This window comes from Candida parapsilosis, contig 006139 (assembly GCF_000182765.1).
Source record: "Candida parapsilosis strain CDC317 annotated contig 006139".
Taxonomy (NCBI): Eukaryota; Fungi; Ascomycota; class Pichiomycetes; order Serinales; family Debaryomycetaceae; genus Lodderomyces; species Lodderomyces parapsilosis.
The window spans coordinates 591,807-606,906 of record NW_023503282.1 but is presented as its reverse complement, the minus strand read 5'-3'; the positions used below and the strand labels follow the sequence as shown (position 1 = coordinate 606,906).

General features: G+C 39.0%; 7 protein-coding genes across 7 annotated transcripts; 3 read left to right on the top strand and 4 right to left on the bottom strand. All coding sequences in view use genetic code 12, as the record gives it.

Moving 5' to 3' along the window:
* Positions 1-185: 185 nt before the first annotated feature.
* On the top strand, positions 186-1,787 carry SRP101 (Signal recognition particle receptor subunit alpha; the record flags this gene model as incomplete). Its single annotated transcript, XM_036810695.1, has 1 exon — positions 186-1,787. The coding sequence occupies one exon, from the start codon at positions 186-188 to the stop codon at positions 1,785-1,787; it is 1,602 nt and encodes a 533-aa protein (XP_036667206.1).
* A 353-nt stretch (positions 1,788-2,140) lies between these two features.
* CNB1 (calcineurin regulatory subunit B) lies at positions 2,141-2,662 on the bottom strand (the record flags this gene model as incomplete). Its single annotated transcript, XM_036810694.1, has 1 exon — positions 2,141-2,662. One exon carries the CDS (start codon positions 2,660-2,662, stop codon positions 2,141-2,143), a length of 522 nt encoding a protein of 173 aa, XP_036667205.1.
* Positions 2,663-2,807: 145 nt separating this feature from the next.
* Positions 2,808-4,286, bottom strand: CPAR2_502650 (putative glycosylphosphatidylinositol-alpha 1,2 mannosyltransferase; the record flags this gene model as incomplete). Its single annotated transcript, XM_036810693.1, has 1 exon — positions 2,808-4,286. The coding sequence occupies one exon, from the start codon at positions 4,284-4,286 to the stop codon at positions 2,808-2,810; it is 1,479 nt and encodes a 492-aa protein (XP_036667204.1).
* A 350-nt stretch (positions 4,287-4,636) lies between these two features.
* Positions 4,637-6,190, bottom strand: CPAR2_502640 (uncharacterized protein; the record flags this gene model as incomplete). The annotated part of the gene is made up of 1 exon (XM_036810692.1): positions 4,637-6,190. One exon carries the CDS (start codon positions 6,188-6,190, stop codon positions 4,637-4,639), a length of 1,554 nt encoding a protein of 517 aa, XP_036667203.1.
* A 1,206-nt stretch (positions 6,191-7,396) lies between these two features.
* PSD2 (phosphatidylserine decarboxylase 2) lies at positions 7,397-10,729 on the top strand (the record flags this gene model as incomplete). The annotated part of the gene is made up of 1 exon (XM_036810691.1): positions 7,397-10,729. One exon carries the CDS (start codon positions 7,397-7,399, stop codon positions 10,727-10,729), a length of 3,333 nt encoding a protein of 1,110 aa, XP_036667202.1.
* A 199-nt stretch (positions 10,730-10,928) lies between these two features.
* On the top strand, positions 10,929-11,279 carry CPAR2_502620 (uncharacterized protein; the record flags this gene model as incomplete). The annotated part of the gene is made up of 1 exon (XM_036810689.1): positions 10,929-11,279. One exon carries the CDS (start codon positions 10,929-10,931, stop codon positions 11,277-11,279), a length of 351 nt encoding a protein of 116 aa, XP_036667201.1.
* A 78-nt stretch (positions 11,280-11,357) lies between these two features.
* CPAR2_502610 (dolichyl-diphosphooligosaccharide--protein glycotransferase) lies at positions 11,358-12,404 on the bottom strand (the record flags this gene model as incomplete). The annotated part of the gene is made up of 1 exon (XM_036810688.1): positions 11,358-12,404. The coding sequence occupies one exon, from the start codon at positions 12,402-12,404 to the stop codon at positions 11,358-11,360; it is 1,047 nt and encodes a 348-aa protein (XP_036667200.1).
* Positions 12,405-15,100: the final 2,696 nt, after the last annotated feature.

Sequence of the window (15,100 nt, the reverse complement as noted above, 5' to 3'; positions counted from 1 at the left end):
GATCGAGTAGTCTATATGTTTTATTGCTAATACGTGTATTTGGGTTTTGATTTTAAAGTTCTGAATTTTTTTTTTTTTTTTTTTTTTTTTTTTTTTTTTTCAAATTGTTGTTAGCCCAATTGAAACGTCATTCCCAAGAAGAGACACGACATTGGCATCATCTGCGGAAGCAACGTTCATCTACCATGTCTCAATCTTTAATCATATTCAAGCCTTCGGGTAAAGTGGAGTACCAATTCAATAACAAAATCTCCCCTTTTAATGATTACATCTCCACTTTAATTAATGAAACACAAACAAATTTGGACCAAAACTTCACCACAGACACCATAAATCAGAAACGATTCTATTGCTATCACAAAGAGGATGTGTATGTGGTACTATACTTTGACGCGATAACTACAATAAACAGTGATAAGATCAAGCAATCACTCATAGGGGTTTTCAAGACTTTTAAAAAATTCAAAGAATCTGATGACCTAGGGGAGGAAAAGTTTCGTAGTTTAGTTGATCTACAATTCAACAACTTGATGAAATCAAAACAAAATGTCGAGGAGACTACATCCGCCAAAGAGCCTAAACCCACCAGCAATGGATCTAAACCACAATCGAAACAGCCAGCTCAAAAACAAGTGTCGTCCAAGAAAATGAGAAAATGGGATAATAGTGGTGAAATGGTTGACTATTCAGATAATCAAGTATTGGACTACTCTAACTCTCAGGGACAAGACGAATCAATCCGGCCAAAAGAAATGAAGGTCAATAATGAAGCTGCATTTACAAAGGAGAGTGAGCTTGTTTTGGTCAATGAATTAAATGACATATTGAACGAGTCAGATGAGGAAGAGGAGGATGAAACTCAAAATAAACCCACAGGATTTTTTGGTAAAATCGGTTCATACTTTGGTGGCTCTATTAATGTGGATGAAGTATCGAAAAAGTTTAATGAGCAACTCATTTCCAAAAATATAGCACCAAGTACAGCTAAAACCATCATTGATAAGCTCAAAACAAGACTTGCTGGCAAAAAGGTGAATATGGCCACTTATAAGCAAACATTGGTTGATGAGCTCACCAAGATTCTTACTCCAAATGTGTCAACAGATTTGTTATATGAAATCAAGAGAAATGACACAGGAAGACCCTATGTCATCTCAGTCGTGGGTGTGAATGGAGTTGGCAAATCAACCAATCTTGCCAAGTTAGCCTACTGGTTCCTTCAAAACAACCTCAATGTGCTAATATGTGCTTGTGATACGTTCAGGTCAGGCGCAGTTGAACAATTGAAGGTGCATGTAAATAATCTTGATCGATTGAATTCCGAGTTATCCAACAAGTCCAAAATTGCATTGTTTGAAAAGGGATATGGAAGTGGAGACCATGTGGTGCAAACTGCCAAATCTGCCATACAGTACGCTACAGAAGAGCGTTTCGATGTGGTGCTCATTGACACTGCCGGTAGAACTCATTCCAATGCAAAATTGATGGCACCTCTAAAGAAATTTGGCGACGCTGCTAATCCAAACAAGATTATCATGGTGGGAGAAGCATTGGTTGGTACCGACTCTGTTGAGCAAGCTATAAATTTCAACAATGCATTTGGAAATAGGAGAAACTTGGATTTCTTCATAATATCCAAGGTTGATACAGTTGGTGATTTGGTTGGAACAATGATCAATATGGTTATGGCTACCAAGGTTCCTATTTTGTTTGTCGGTACTGGGCAAACATACACTGATATCAAAAGGTTGAGCGTGAGACAAGTTGTGGACATGTTGACCAAGTGAGACACGTAATTATAACGCCATTAACTAATTTAATTCGATCAGAAACGTCCACTTGATGAGTTTCAAGATATTGTAGAATCATCGTTGTATGGAACACTATCTTTTCTTAGTGTAGAGGTTATTACAAGGTTACCAAGGGGGAGCCATGAAATTGGGAATGAGCTTACGTAAGGAAAAATTCTATAAGCTGAACAGAGTTCTCAAAACACAACTGTGTGCAGTCAATATGGTGGAAGCAACTGGCGCGGCCCTCGCACTGCCCTAGTAGCCGACATGGCTAACAGCAACTTAGACCAGTTTCCTTTAATTCGCTAAGCAACATCTATGCATAGTCAGCTCACATCATTTCCATCCTAAAACATATTCAATGTCAATGTATTAGCAATAGAATTGCTATCAACAGCCTTTTTAAACTCTTCGAAATTCAATTTCCCATCGCCATCAACATCGGCTTCCATAATAGTCTTGTCCACAATTTGTTGTAGTTCCTCATCCTGTAAGTTCTTCCCCACCATCATCTTCATAACAATAAACAACTCTCCGTTACCAATATAGCCATCACGATCAATATCATATATGTTGAATGCAAATTGCAATTTCTCCAAGTTGGAGGATTTACCACTGAATGCTGATAATCCCGTTATGAACTCTTGAAAATCAATTTGTCCGTCACCATCCTTGTCAAACACATCCATTAATCGTGTGGCTAATGGGTTTGACGATATACCTGGGATCGATAAAAACTCATTCTTATCAATTTCCCCTGATCCATCTTTATCTAGTTTCATGAATCGTTTTCTTAGTCTGTCGATCTCCTCCACACTGAAATTCGTGTCTTCAACAAACTCATTTAGTATACTTGATGACGCTCCCATTGTTGCCTTGTCCTTAGATGTATTTGTTGTGTGCTGCTAAAGCTTCGTGTCGAAACAACTTAGAGGCGAAGCGCAAATTTGGTGAAACGAAGAAAATGAAATTTTACTTGGTAGCCCAAGTTACAGTAGCTCTTATATATTGAAACTATTCTATTTGAGATTCACTCTGCTTTCGAAAAATAATCAAGTCACCACTTCTCCTAGTATCCCAATGGAAGTAACTGTTAAAGTACTGCTTGTGTAAAACATAATTGCTCAATTCACTTTCAATCAACTCCTTCATGGGTGCAAATACAATAATGTAATCTGGATAATGCAAAGTTGACCCCAAATTTTCCTTGATAAAGAGTTTGGGATTGTCGTAAAACATATCTGATTGGTCTCTGTAGGAGTTTATTTCCAGCAGGGTAGGGTTCAGTAAGTGTAATGGAGGTTCGCAAGTCAAGAACCAAGCGCGCAAATCTGGATTGTGCAAATGGCTTTGCCATGGAGTAGAATGGCAAGGGGTCAAGAAACCAAATAAAGCATCCTTGTTTGATTTCATAAAGTGTAAAATGTCAACAGCTCCTCGTTCATTAACATTACTGAAGAAAATTGCAATGCACACGTTCAAAAATAGACCAAGTGGCACGTATTTCTTGAATCTGTGCAATTTTCGATACCCGCGAGCTGAATAATATAGGAAAATTGGTTGTAATGGCATAATAAACCGAAACTCTTTGTGTTGAATCAAAGAGAATCCAATCAAGTAAATGAGACTGCTGAGTAATAATATATCCTTGCGTAAACCACAAACTATCAATGGTAAATATAGCATCATCATCAATGGTATAGCTTGTAGTACATAAAAGTGCCAAGGGGCAACACCATAGAATACAGACAAATTCTTTACAACATTAAACTCAAGGAAATTGTAAAGCGGTATAGTGAGCTCCTTGTAAAAGTAGTAATCAAGTGCAACAGACAATAAGAATAACACAATCACTTCAAATATCGAAGACGCGATCCATGCAAATGTAATACGTATCCGCCCCAAAAGCCAAATACCCAATGGAATCCATAATAAAACATTTGTTGGGCGTATGATACAGCTTAAAAATCCGAAACCCAAACTGAGATACCAATTGTAGTTGCTTATTCCACCTCTCCATGGCCAGTATCTCAACGCACAGACCGTCAAACACGTCTCTAAATTATTGGAGAATGATCTCGTTAAAACATACCAGTTGAACGGATTCAATAATGACAACGTCAAAGTGATACGAGCCAATTCGCTATCCCGTGAATAAACTTGAACAAACCGATATAGTTGATATTCAGTAATTGTCGCAACTAAACTATTGATCACCTTAGGAATGAGCCAAATTAGTCGCTCATTTTCATTTGCAAGCATGTACCCCAAGGAATATATCAAGGGGTGTATGGACGATCGCAATTTGGCATGCCATTCCCATGTTATGTACCCATACCCGTAAACAAAATTGTGGGCTGGTTCTAAAGATTGATAAAACTCATCAGCTTGAAAAAAGGTCTGTATTGAAATAGCATTTATTAATCTGATGATGAAGATTATGATGAAGAGTTTGGTCGACGACGGTAGTCTGACACCCAGGTTGGTTCTCATCTGCGGTCAATGATTCTGAGAAGTTTATGTTTTTGCGCGTTATGAAGAAAGCATTTCCGTTCATCTTAAAGCCCTATCCTTCACTAAATTGAAGGAACTAACATTTCGGAATCCCTTTCTCTGACAAAAGGAAGCATCGTGTTCGATGCTACAGACGTCCTGTGCTCCTTGCTAAGAACCGCCACAAGGGCACGCACCAGTAAAAGCTTCATAGGGGAGCAGTACATCAATCTCTACAAACTACCATAGCTACAAAGACAAATAGCAACAACGCAGAAATTAGATCAAATATAGATATGAAAACAGATAAAACCAACAGGCTAATTTAGCACCAGCAAAATTAGTCCTTTTCAGCACCTCGTAGTCATAGGTCTGATTGAAGGAGCAATGATCATCATGGGTCCTGCTTCTTCGCTTACCTCATACTCACTCTGTTCTAGACTTACAAACGACCGGTTGGCCAGACCAGCCGCTTTGCTGGAAAGAGCGTGCAATGACATCAAGCTCTGAAGCCGCTTTCCGCATGTTTTGATCCCGTACATGAACCTCCTAACTTTGACCTTGAACCTCTTCATAGAAGTGTTTGCAAACGACTTTGAGCTTGGTCGCCAATCCTTCTTATAGTCGTCGTCATTCCACAAATCACAACGAATGGTGAACGGACAACTCACTTGCTCTGTTTCATAGTCTTCACCTTGACTGCCATCATCATCGTTATCCAGATCAATTCCAAGTTGAAGGGCAACACGTCCCAGTTCCGAATCAGGGGAAAACAATGGTATAACTTCGTCTGTGGTGTGATCCTCGGGAGAATATCCCGTTTCCTTGAGGATGCCCACTTTTGCTCCATTGCTTCTTTTTGAAGCTCTTTTCGCCCCCCAAGACCTTTTCCTTTTGAGACCCTGGTCCTTCCTTTTCCCTTCAATGACTCTGGTGAAATCTTGACATTTGTCACCACTAATTCGTCGCACTTCCATCCTATTGTTGAATCTGACTTTTTTATCTTTGATGGAGTCGTCACCAATATGCAATACCGCGGGTGTCTTTTTCAATGCTATGGTTGGTGGAGGTGGAGTAAAGTTGTAATGATCTTTTCCAGAACTGGACACTAGTCGATTCTCCTCTGGGCTTTCTGTTTCAACATCTTTGGTTGGAGCATCTAATCCATCTTCATCGCAGTCATCCCATGGGGTTGCAAATGGTTTGGCTTGTGCTGTGGCTAGACTAGGTGCAAAACTGGTATTGTTGGTAACTTTTTCGGTGCTCGCGGGCTTCGGAACTTGCTTAGTGCCTGCTTTTAATGAATTAAAGCACGTGGTGGTCTTGGTCTTGTCGTTGGAACTATTGTTGAGTGATAGAAAGCTGGTTTGGTTCTTTTTGATGCTTCGAAATTGCTTCGTTGTTCTTGCAAGCATCGTTTTAGAAGACTCAATAACCATGGATGTATCAGAATCAAGTCTATAATCCTTGTAGTCACAGGATGGCGTGAAGTTACTCTCCTTGAAAGCATCAACAGGGCTATCATCTTCCCTGACCATCTTCGACTTCATAAACCTCTTGTTTGATTGTTGCGTAGACTTGTGTCGATTATCAGTGCTGGCTTTTTTGATATGAGATTCCAAATCCACATAGTTTGAAAACGTAGGCATGGAGTCCGTTGAGTAAAATGCACTAGCTTTGTTTTGCTTCGAGATACTCTTTTCGTTGATGGATAGGTGAACGTTTGGATTAATTTGGGTTGGCGGTTTCACGAAATAAATGTCAGTGACCATACATCTCAACTCGGACAATACTGACTCAATCAAAGTAAATCCGTAATCTTCATTCTCGTCGTAAACAAAGTCTTGGCTGAAACAAGTAAAGCTTTGGTTCTCTTGGGAGAAAAACATCAGTGATGCGGGCATAATTAAAGGTAGTTTGTGTTTTTGGTTGAATGAAAAAGGGTAGTAAAGTAATGGTTTATGACTTGTGATTTTTTTCGAGCCCTAGTATAGGGTTTTCCCAAGAAGAAGAATATCAAAATTGTTGCAACTTTATGTGTGAAAATTGGCACGTGAGTTTTGACACGTGAATTTTGGCACATCCATGTCAATATGGCAAGCGACAAGTGCTGCTAGGTACCCATGATAATAAACACTCAGTTGATTTGAGTCGATTTGCGTTTCAACAGCAAACTCGACTGCTCCATAGCTTCCACTAGAGCTTTGTGCTGCTTCCGCCACCGAATATTGAAAAAAAAAGCAGTGACCAACAAGTTGTCAAACATATGAGGAATCTCTCACACTATTTGCGGTTCCATTGACTTGTATCATCCAACACGTGATAAGTCTCAGCAGCTTGTGCATTTCCTTGTGATTGATTTATGCTTGATGAGTAGGAAACTTGCCTCATCTGAACACCAAGCTGGAAATATACTAGTGAATGTCAAGCGAGGTAGCTTATGTTTCAAGTAGTTAGGTACGCATTTTTCAGTATCTATATAATCCCTCTTTCGTATTGACTCACAGTCGTCGAAGTTAAAATACTCAATCGTATAATTTCTAACTCCATTCCCTTTGTCTCCAAGTCTATTCATAGGCCCCAGGACAACGAACGGACTCTGCCTCTTAGGTAGGTCACATTTTGTAAAGGTTCTCTCTTCTTTTTACCGCTGTGTCAAACTTCATTACTTTGAATCCATAGTCACCGAAACGAATATACTCGGAGTGCTAATATGTGATTTAACGGTAGATTTGTCAATTGATAAATACCATGACCCTGTAAATACCTCTATCATAGCAAGATCGATGTCCAGTACTATGATTTACAAAACTTCCTCCTCAAGTTGTGTTACTCAATTAGATTCGCCATGATAAATGAAACAATTTGTCACCCATCGTGTCAACCTTTTTCTCAGCCTTATTGTGTGCACCACCAGCAAAGCGGCAAAAATTTCATTCCACGCAGAAAACACTACAAATACAAAAAAAAGCCTCTCCCTCTTTGTCCTCGAATCAATGATCACCGTATAGCCACGACCATCTTGCAATCCTTATTTATAAGAACACTACGAAGAACTGTTTTTACATTGAACATAGCTCCGACAAAGGAAACTAAGCGGAGGCAAAATAATGGGAGACCGATTCCAAGATCAATCGAAGTCAGGGTCAGGATCCAACTCGAGTTCAAATTCAACCTCGTATGCATCACTTAGAAACATTGAAAACAATGAGAATTCCAAGATCAACGTCGATATCAACCAAAATTCTTCATCACCATACAAATTGTACTTGAAAATCAATGCCAATCGAGCTGCTGACTTGGTCACGACTACAGACTCTGAGAAGGAGGCAAATGCTGGCAAACACTCATCGAGGAAATTCATCAATCCAGTTCTTGTCGCCAAGATCAATGACAAGAAGAAAGTGACTCAGAGGAAAACCAACACAAATCAACCGAGTTGGGATGATGAGTTGAACTTGTCTTTAAAACGAGGAGACTTGTCGTCGATTTTGGTGATTTCAGTGTGGGATAAGCATAAACGATACAAAAATTATTTAGGAGAGTTGAGGTTGAGCTTGGAAAAGTTGTTCCTTAAAGATGATGGGACTTTTACTGAAAAAACGGAATTGAAATGGTATGGTCTTAGCTCTAACTCAACAGTTCATGCGTTCGTCACGGGGTCAGTCTTGCTTTCATTTGAATTGTTTGTCAAAAGAAGAAAATCAAGAACCATCACTGGGAAAAAGGAAGTAGGGGCGAATGTGGGAGCGCAAATGCAAGACTTGAGATTGAATATGACTGAGCAAGAATTTAAAACATGGTTGCGAAGTTTGATTGAACCTGACTCGAAGGCTCTTCATCTGTTAACCCCCGACGAGCAAGGGTTTTATGATGAGGCAATGACTGATATATCTGATATGGAGTCCTTAGCCACAAAGAAATCTGCTGGTTCCATTTTAAGTAACGACAGACCCGCAAACAAGATCAAAAAAGACAATTTTCTCAGTGTTCGTGGTAATGATAGGTACGCGAGCTCGTTTTCCGAGCAATCATCCTATCTATCGACTGATGCGTATAGTGATGGAAACTTGTCACAGGGAGGTGGAGAGAGAAAAGACAAACCAAAGAGGAGGTTGGGTATAAGGAAAACTGGCCGTGCTCATAGCGATCTTTTCAAGAGCAAGAAATTTGAATTGAGTGGACGACAAGTGTTGGGAGTTTTGTTTATCGAAATTGTTTCGTGTGAAGATCTACCACCAGTTTCAAATTTCACTCGCACCAGTTTCGATATGGATCCGTTTGTGGTTGTAACATTCGGTAAAAAAACGTTCAGAACAAGTTGGAAACGTCACACTTTGCTGCCAATTTTCAACGAGCGTGTTGCATTTGAAGTTATGGCCCATGAGAGCAACTATACCGTCCAATTCTCAGTACTCGATAGAGATCGTTTTTCATTCCATGATGATGTGGCTCATATAAAGTTGGCTCTTCGAGATCTTATAGAACTATCTCCATTTCAATCATTAATGGATCATGGTTTGTCAAGCTCAGATTTAAGTGCCAATCCAGAGCCAGGGTACTCCACTGGTGACCTTGATGCTAGTCTGAATTCCAATGTCAAGATATTGGAAGAGGATAATATTGTCAAATCAGTCAGGAGGGGGAGATTTTCAAACAGAAGAAAAATCGTTGAATCTACAGTGGATACATCAAAGTTCAAAGTTATGTCGTTGAGTCTTGACTTGCATGATCAAAAGTATTTGGGAAAATATTCCCCAAAATTGAAAATTCGCGTTCGTTTTGAAACATATAATGATTTGCGAAAGGAATTTTGGAAAGTGTTGTTGAAACAATATGATTTGGGCGAGACAAAACAGGAGGAAACTTATGACTTTATGGAGTTGGTTTCTCTCTTGGATGCTTTAGGAACCAAAGATGCTGAAAGTTTGGTCGAGGAGTTTTACAGAAACTTGGGAAAAGATGCCACAGCTGACTCATTAGCCTATGATGAGATCATCGAACAATTGGAAATTCATGTCAGTTTAAATGACCAAAATTCTAATAGAATATTTGTGTTTGACACTTGTCCCTTGTGTTCACAAAAGAGACTTTCAAAGAAACAAGATACCGATATAATCACCCATTTTGCGATCTGTGCTTCTAAAGATTGGAGTATTGTGAATAAACTTCTTGTTTCCTCTTACGCTACTCCACGTCATGCCACCAAGAAATGGTACTCCAAAGCACTTATAAAACTTACATACGGGAAGTACAAATTGGGCGGCAACACAGCCAATATATTTGTCCAAGATCGACTAACTGGTATCATTGTGGAGGAGAAGATGAGTGTTTACGTTCGATTGGGAATACGCTTACTATATAAAGGTTTGGATAAAGCTAAATCCAAACGAGTCAGATTGTTGCTTAGTAGCCTAAGCAAGAAACAAGGGAGGAAGTTCGACTCACCACTGCTGAAGGCAGATATTGCATCGTTTATTAAATTTCATAAACTTAGTCTTGACGACTGCTTGATTGAAGACCCAGAGGGATATCCAACTTTCAATGAGTTTTTTTACAGGAAATTAAAGCCCAATGCTCGGGTTATTGAAGATAAGAAGAATAAGGGCATTGTTTCATCTCCAGCCGACTGCAGATGTACCGTTTTTGATTCAGTTGATGATGCAACCAACTTGTGGATAAAGGGGAGAAATTTTACATTGGCGAAATTATTTAACGGCAATTTCCAAAATTTGAATACAACCAATTTATACAAGTCAGACCAATGTTCATTGGGGATCTTCAGATTAGCACCACAGGATTATCATCGGTTTCATTCGCCCGTTTCGGGGACTATAGGTCCAATCAAGTATATTGAAGGTGAATACTACACTGTTAATCCAATGGCCATTAGATCAGAATTGGATGTGTTTGGAGAGAATGTGCGAAGTATCATACCTATACAGACTAAAGAGTATGGAATGGTAATCATGATCGCTGTGGGGGCGATGATGGTGGGCTCAATATGTTTAACAAAACAAGAGGGTGATTCCATTGAACGTGGAGAGGAAGTGGGGTATTTCAAATTTGGTGGATCAACTATAATATTGTTGTTTGATAGAACAAAGTTTACATTTGATAGTGATTTGGTATCGAATTCCAAGTCTTGCATTGAAACCTTGGTTAGAGTTGGCCAATCTATTGGTCATTCTCCGGATGTAAACGAATTCAAGAGAGACCATGTTGAATTTGATCAATTACCACAGACTACTAAATTGCAATTGATTCGTGTCTTGACAGGCGGTGATTTGACGGATAAACATCAATTGAGCAACTGGGAGGCAAACCGAACAACTGGATTGGAAGAAGTTGATGAAGAAGAAGATTATTATGTTTCTGATTCGAATATTAGTTTTGGTGCCGATTCCTCAATGGAGGAAGAAGGGTCGATCACGTCGGAGTAGATTAAATAGAGAGAGTGTACCGATAAGGTATAGAGATTGGTACGCTTATAGATATCATTTACTTAGATGATCCAGGGTGTGGAGAGCGTAGATTTTAGAGGAAAGGGTTGTATGTCGTGAAAAATAGCGACGCGCAATTGAATCATCAATTGTGATTTCTATCGTACAAAATACTCCCCCTCCCACTATCACTCCTCAAATGGACGAACCACTGATTTCACACACTACATCGTCAGAAACAGACACATCCGCAAGAATTGATGACCTCCATCCTATCGAACTAGCAGCCCACTCACTACTAACTGGCCCACTAGATACCCTAAGTGATAATTTCGAACTGTTGAACCAATCACAAATCATTCTTTTGACGAGACTACGTGTTATTGAAAATCGATTGAAAACGTTCAAGCAATTGGTTGAACTGAACGATATTAGTGAAAAGCAATTGTTGGCTCAATTTAACAAGATTAAAGACTTGACTGATCGGATAAATCGGTGTTTAAAGTTGTTGGACAAGATTGACTCTCGAATATCGCGATTGGATGATTGAGGAGGCAAGGTTAGAGACACGGGGGTTGTATACAAAAAATTGTTTTGGTTGTTAAACAATGGATGTCACTTCTTTTGTTTAAAAGAATCTAATAAATCTATATGGGAATCCCATTCCCTTCAAACCAAAAATCGACAAAAGCAAACTGAACAAAACAAAAATCAATAAACTAACCACCGAAACCAAAATCAATGCCACGGAATCGTTTTTGATCTCGGGTGCTCGTTTGACCAATATGATGACCAAAATACTCAATATTCCATACACAAATGACATGATTTGAGTTTCGATTCCAAATTGTGTTTGTTGCCCCGGTGCAAAATAATCAGTTCTGCCATCTTGATGTTCGAGTACATACGGAGTACCTCTAATTTGATTAAACATGTAACCTGTAGTAAACAACAATACAGCAATTAATGATACGATACACCATGATAGTTTTGAGGTTAAAGCTTTGCCGACATACTTGCGATACCTTTTCAATAAAAACATCGACACGAATCCGATCAAGGCATGAATGATCAATTTGGTATTGTCAATGGGGATGTGCAAGTTTAATTTTTGTCCAGTTACATCTTGGACCCAGTTAAGCATCAATGTCTTGTGATCTCCTTGAAAGAACTGGTACTCTTCCCTTTCACGTAAAAAGTTCTTTGGACCCAAAGCTTTAGTTGGTTTGAAATGGAAGATTTTGGGAATTGTGTTTAATTCAAACAAGGCGAATAATTTTTTGGACTCGGCAAACTCAGCTTTGAAAAAATAGATGTTCTTGGCTTGTACTCGTTTATCTTTATTATCTTTAGAAGTGCCTTCTTCGCCTTCTTCCTCTTTCTCTTCAAGTTTGATTCCCTTTGGATGATCCTTGACCCATGAATCAGCAACGATTTCCAATTCAGGCGCAATTTGATGACACAAGACGCAATTGATCTGTGGTGAATTTGAAGTCAAAAGTGCCACAATGTGGTAGTCTCTTGGTCCGTTCAAGATGGTTTCATAGTTTTCATCATTCAATGTTAACAACTTGTGTTTGGAATTTTGGACTGTCTTGAGTAACTGATCGTTTGTTAGACCACAATGTACAATCGTGCAAATGAACGCAAGCACGAGCAATGTCAAGCTTTTCATTGTGTGAAGAGGCTGTGCTTGTTGGTGGTTTTAGGCTATAAAGGAAGTGGGTTTGTTGAAAAATTGACAACTTTTGGTGTCCCTCGAAAAAAAAAGGACAACTTAACTTGTTGAATGGTTCGCAGTGATTTTCGTGATTTTCTCCTTGTCTATTTTATACACGACACGATTGAAGAAACTCATTACCATGCAAAGAACTCATTACACTGAAGACAGAGTTTTTGGTTAGTATAGACATGAGGACTTGATCCTCCTTCTCGATTTTGATCCATTTTTAGGGAAAACGACCTAGCATGTTGACCGCATCAGTTGGGCATAGTCCTATTGGTTTTTCGTAATGGTTTAAAGGTATTTTAGTCACATATATTATGCATTTGCGTTGTAACTCTACACGTTGAAAGCCACATATCTGATCTGAAGCGTGCATCTAAGTCAAATTGTGTTTGCTAGACGAGACATGATCCAGCCCCCCATTTTTTGGAGATTTCTTCGCTATCAAGCCGACCGTCTCCTTACTGAAGTGCATGGAGCTAGCTGCTGGAAAACAGCCCATCTGCTTTTGTCTACGTATTCGTGGTAAAACTTCATCATGCTATTATTGGCAACACATGTCCCAGTCATCTGGATTAAAAGAGGCACTATCTTGGGCTATTTTTCACCACATTCGTTACTTAAACTTATTTGAAGAATGCTGTTTCAATTGGTACACATCACACCAAATTTAAACGATGACATGATGCTAGTTATTCATCAGGTTGGAAAAAGTTGAGGGGTATGTTTTGCAACCAATTGGGATGGTTATAGACAAGAGTGTTGCTCAAACAAACCATTAATCATAAAGAGGCTCACTTGTTGAAAAGCTTGGCGAGCCCAGTGATGATAACTTTATTCAATTTTTCCCGTCGTGGGAGATGGCATAGTTCTATTTCAAATCGTCATTGCCTTCAGAGATGAATCTTGTAGCTGCTCATGAAAATAGGGTTGTTTCGATATAGGAATTACATCAACAATTTATGTTACTGACTGTTGAGAAACAGCAATCGACAATCAATGTCATCACTTCAGTTATAATTTTCATGGGTGTCAGTGCATTACATTAACATATTGCTTTTCAGCATTGAAAAGACTTCACTTGTTGCTAGTACGTTATGCTGATAAAATGGCCGCTACATGTGTTGACAACAAGACGTGCCCTAGTTAGTACTTGATAAGCTCTGGCGTCATATCCAAATAGGCGTCCATGTTGGCATTGATTGCAAAAAAGTGGCCAGCCAAGGTGCCGGTCAGTTGAGTTGTGTTTTGATGTGTTGAACCCTGCAGCGTGAAGAAAAATTGGAATGTATCAACCGATGGAAAGATTACGATTTACAAAACTTTTCAGCCCAAGTCAATACCGAGTACATAGACTCTTGGTAAGAAATTGATATCAACGAGAAGAATGGCAAATGGCTTTTTAGCTTTGTTGGGGTTATACATTGTTGACTTTGGGAATCATTGGGTGATGTCATTAGATCGATTGGCTTTGGGCATTACAGGAAGTTTGTTGTATAATACACCAAGGGGCAAGAGGATGTGGCTTTCTACTAAACGATAGGTAATGCCACGGAAAACCTGCCATTGAAAAGAAACTATTTGCTAAAGGATCTCACATTGTACTGTTGTCTTGTTTGTCGCAACTTGTGTGAAGGAATCTCCAGTGATGTCCAATCAGAATCAAAGTGGAAATCGCTCATTAGAGATATAGTGAGAGAAAGATTGAGCTTTAACGTCAATAAAAAAAACTATATACAGCAGCAATATCTGATATCAGCAGCCCACCACAACCACTTAATACCAAAAGCAGCTGACGTCAACAGAAAACAAAATTAAGGGTTAGTGGCCCACCACAAACCACAAACCACTTTTGCAATTCCTGTAATTACCACCATGAAACAAATAAGCAAATAAGCAAATAAGCAAATAAGCAAATAAGCAAGTCAATTAAGTCCGTTCTGGGGTAAAACCAATGGGTAAACAAAAAACATTCATCTTTCTTTCACATGCACAAACTAAGTAGATCAACCCAATGACACTCCAACGAAACACATAACCAAGAATGATTGCTTTATATATAGACAGCTTTTTTGCATTTTTGCATTTTTTATTTTAATTGAATCTTTCCTTTAATTTTTATATTCTTTTGAACGCTGTTTTTCATAACTTATAACATTACCTGCAATCACCATCTTCCATTTTCGATTATGGGATCAATCATTGACCGCAAAATGAGGGTACTTGAGGATTAGATGAGGGAAAAATTGGATCAAAACGCCACCATGATCAAGTCTGAAGAAGCAACCATATCACATCCACCGAGTTTCAGTAACATGGGTTTATTGCTTCTTGTTTGTCAAAAATATTGACAAACCAGACTCAAAAATATGGGCAATTCATTTGAATATCAACACATCTTATCCTCAATGGTCCCGCTCAAATCTTGGTTGATATCCTCCATCTTTAATGGCTCTTGGCTTGTGTGTATGAAGGTCCAAGGGGGTCTCTCTCCCATAGGGTGCACTATCCAGATGAAACTTGAATTACATTTGAACAATTCATTGGATGGGTGTTGGAGATACCATTTTGAGTTGCAGGGATAACAATCTTTAGCGTCAGTTCTCTTCCAATATCTATCCCTTTTTATCAGCAACATCAGTTGT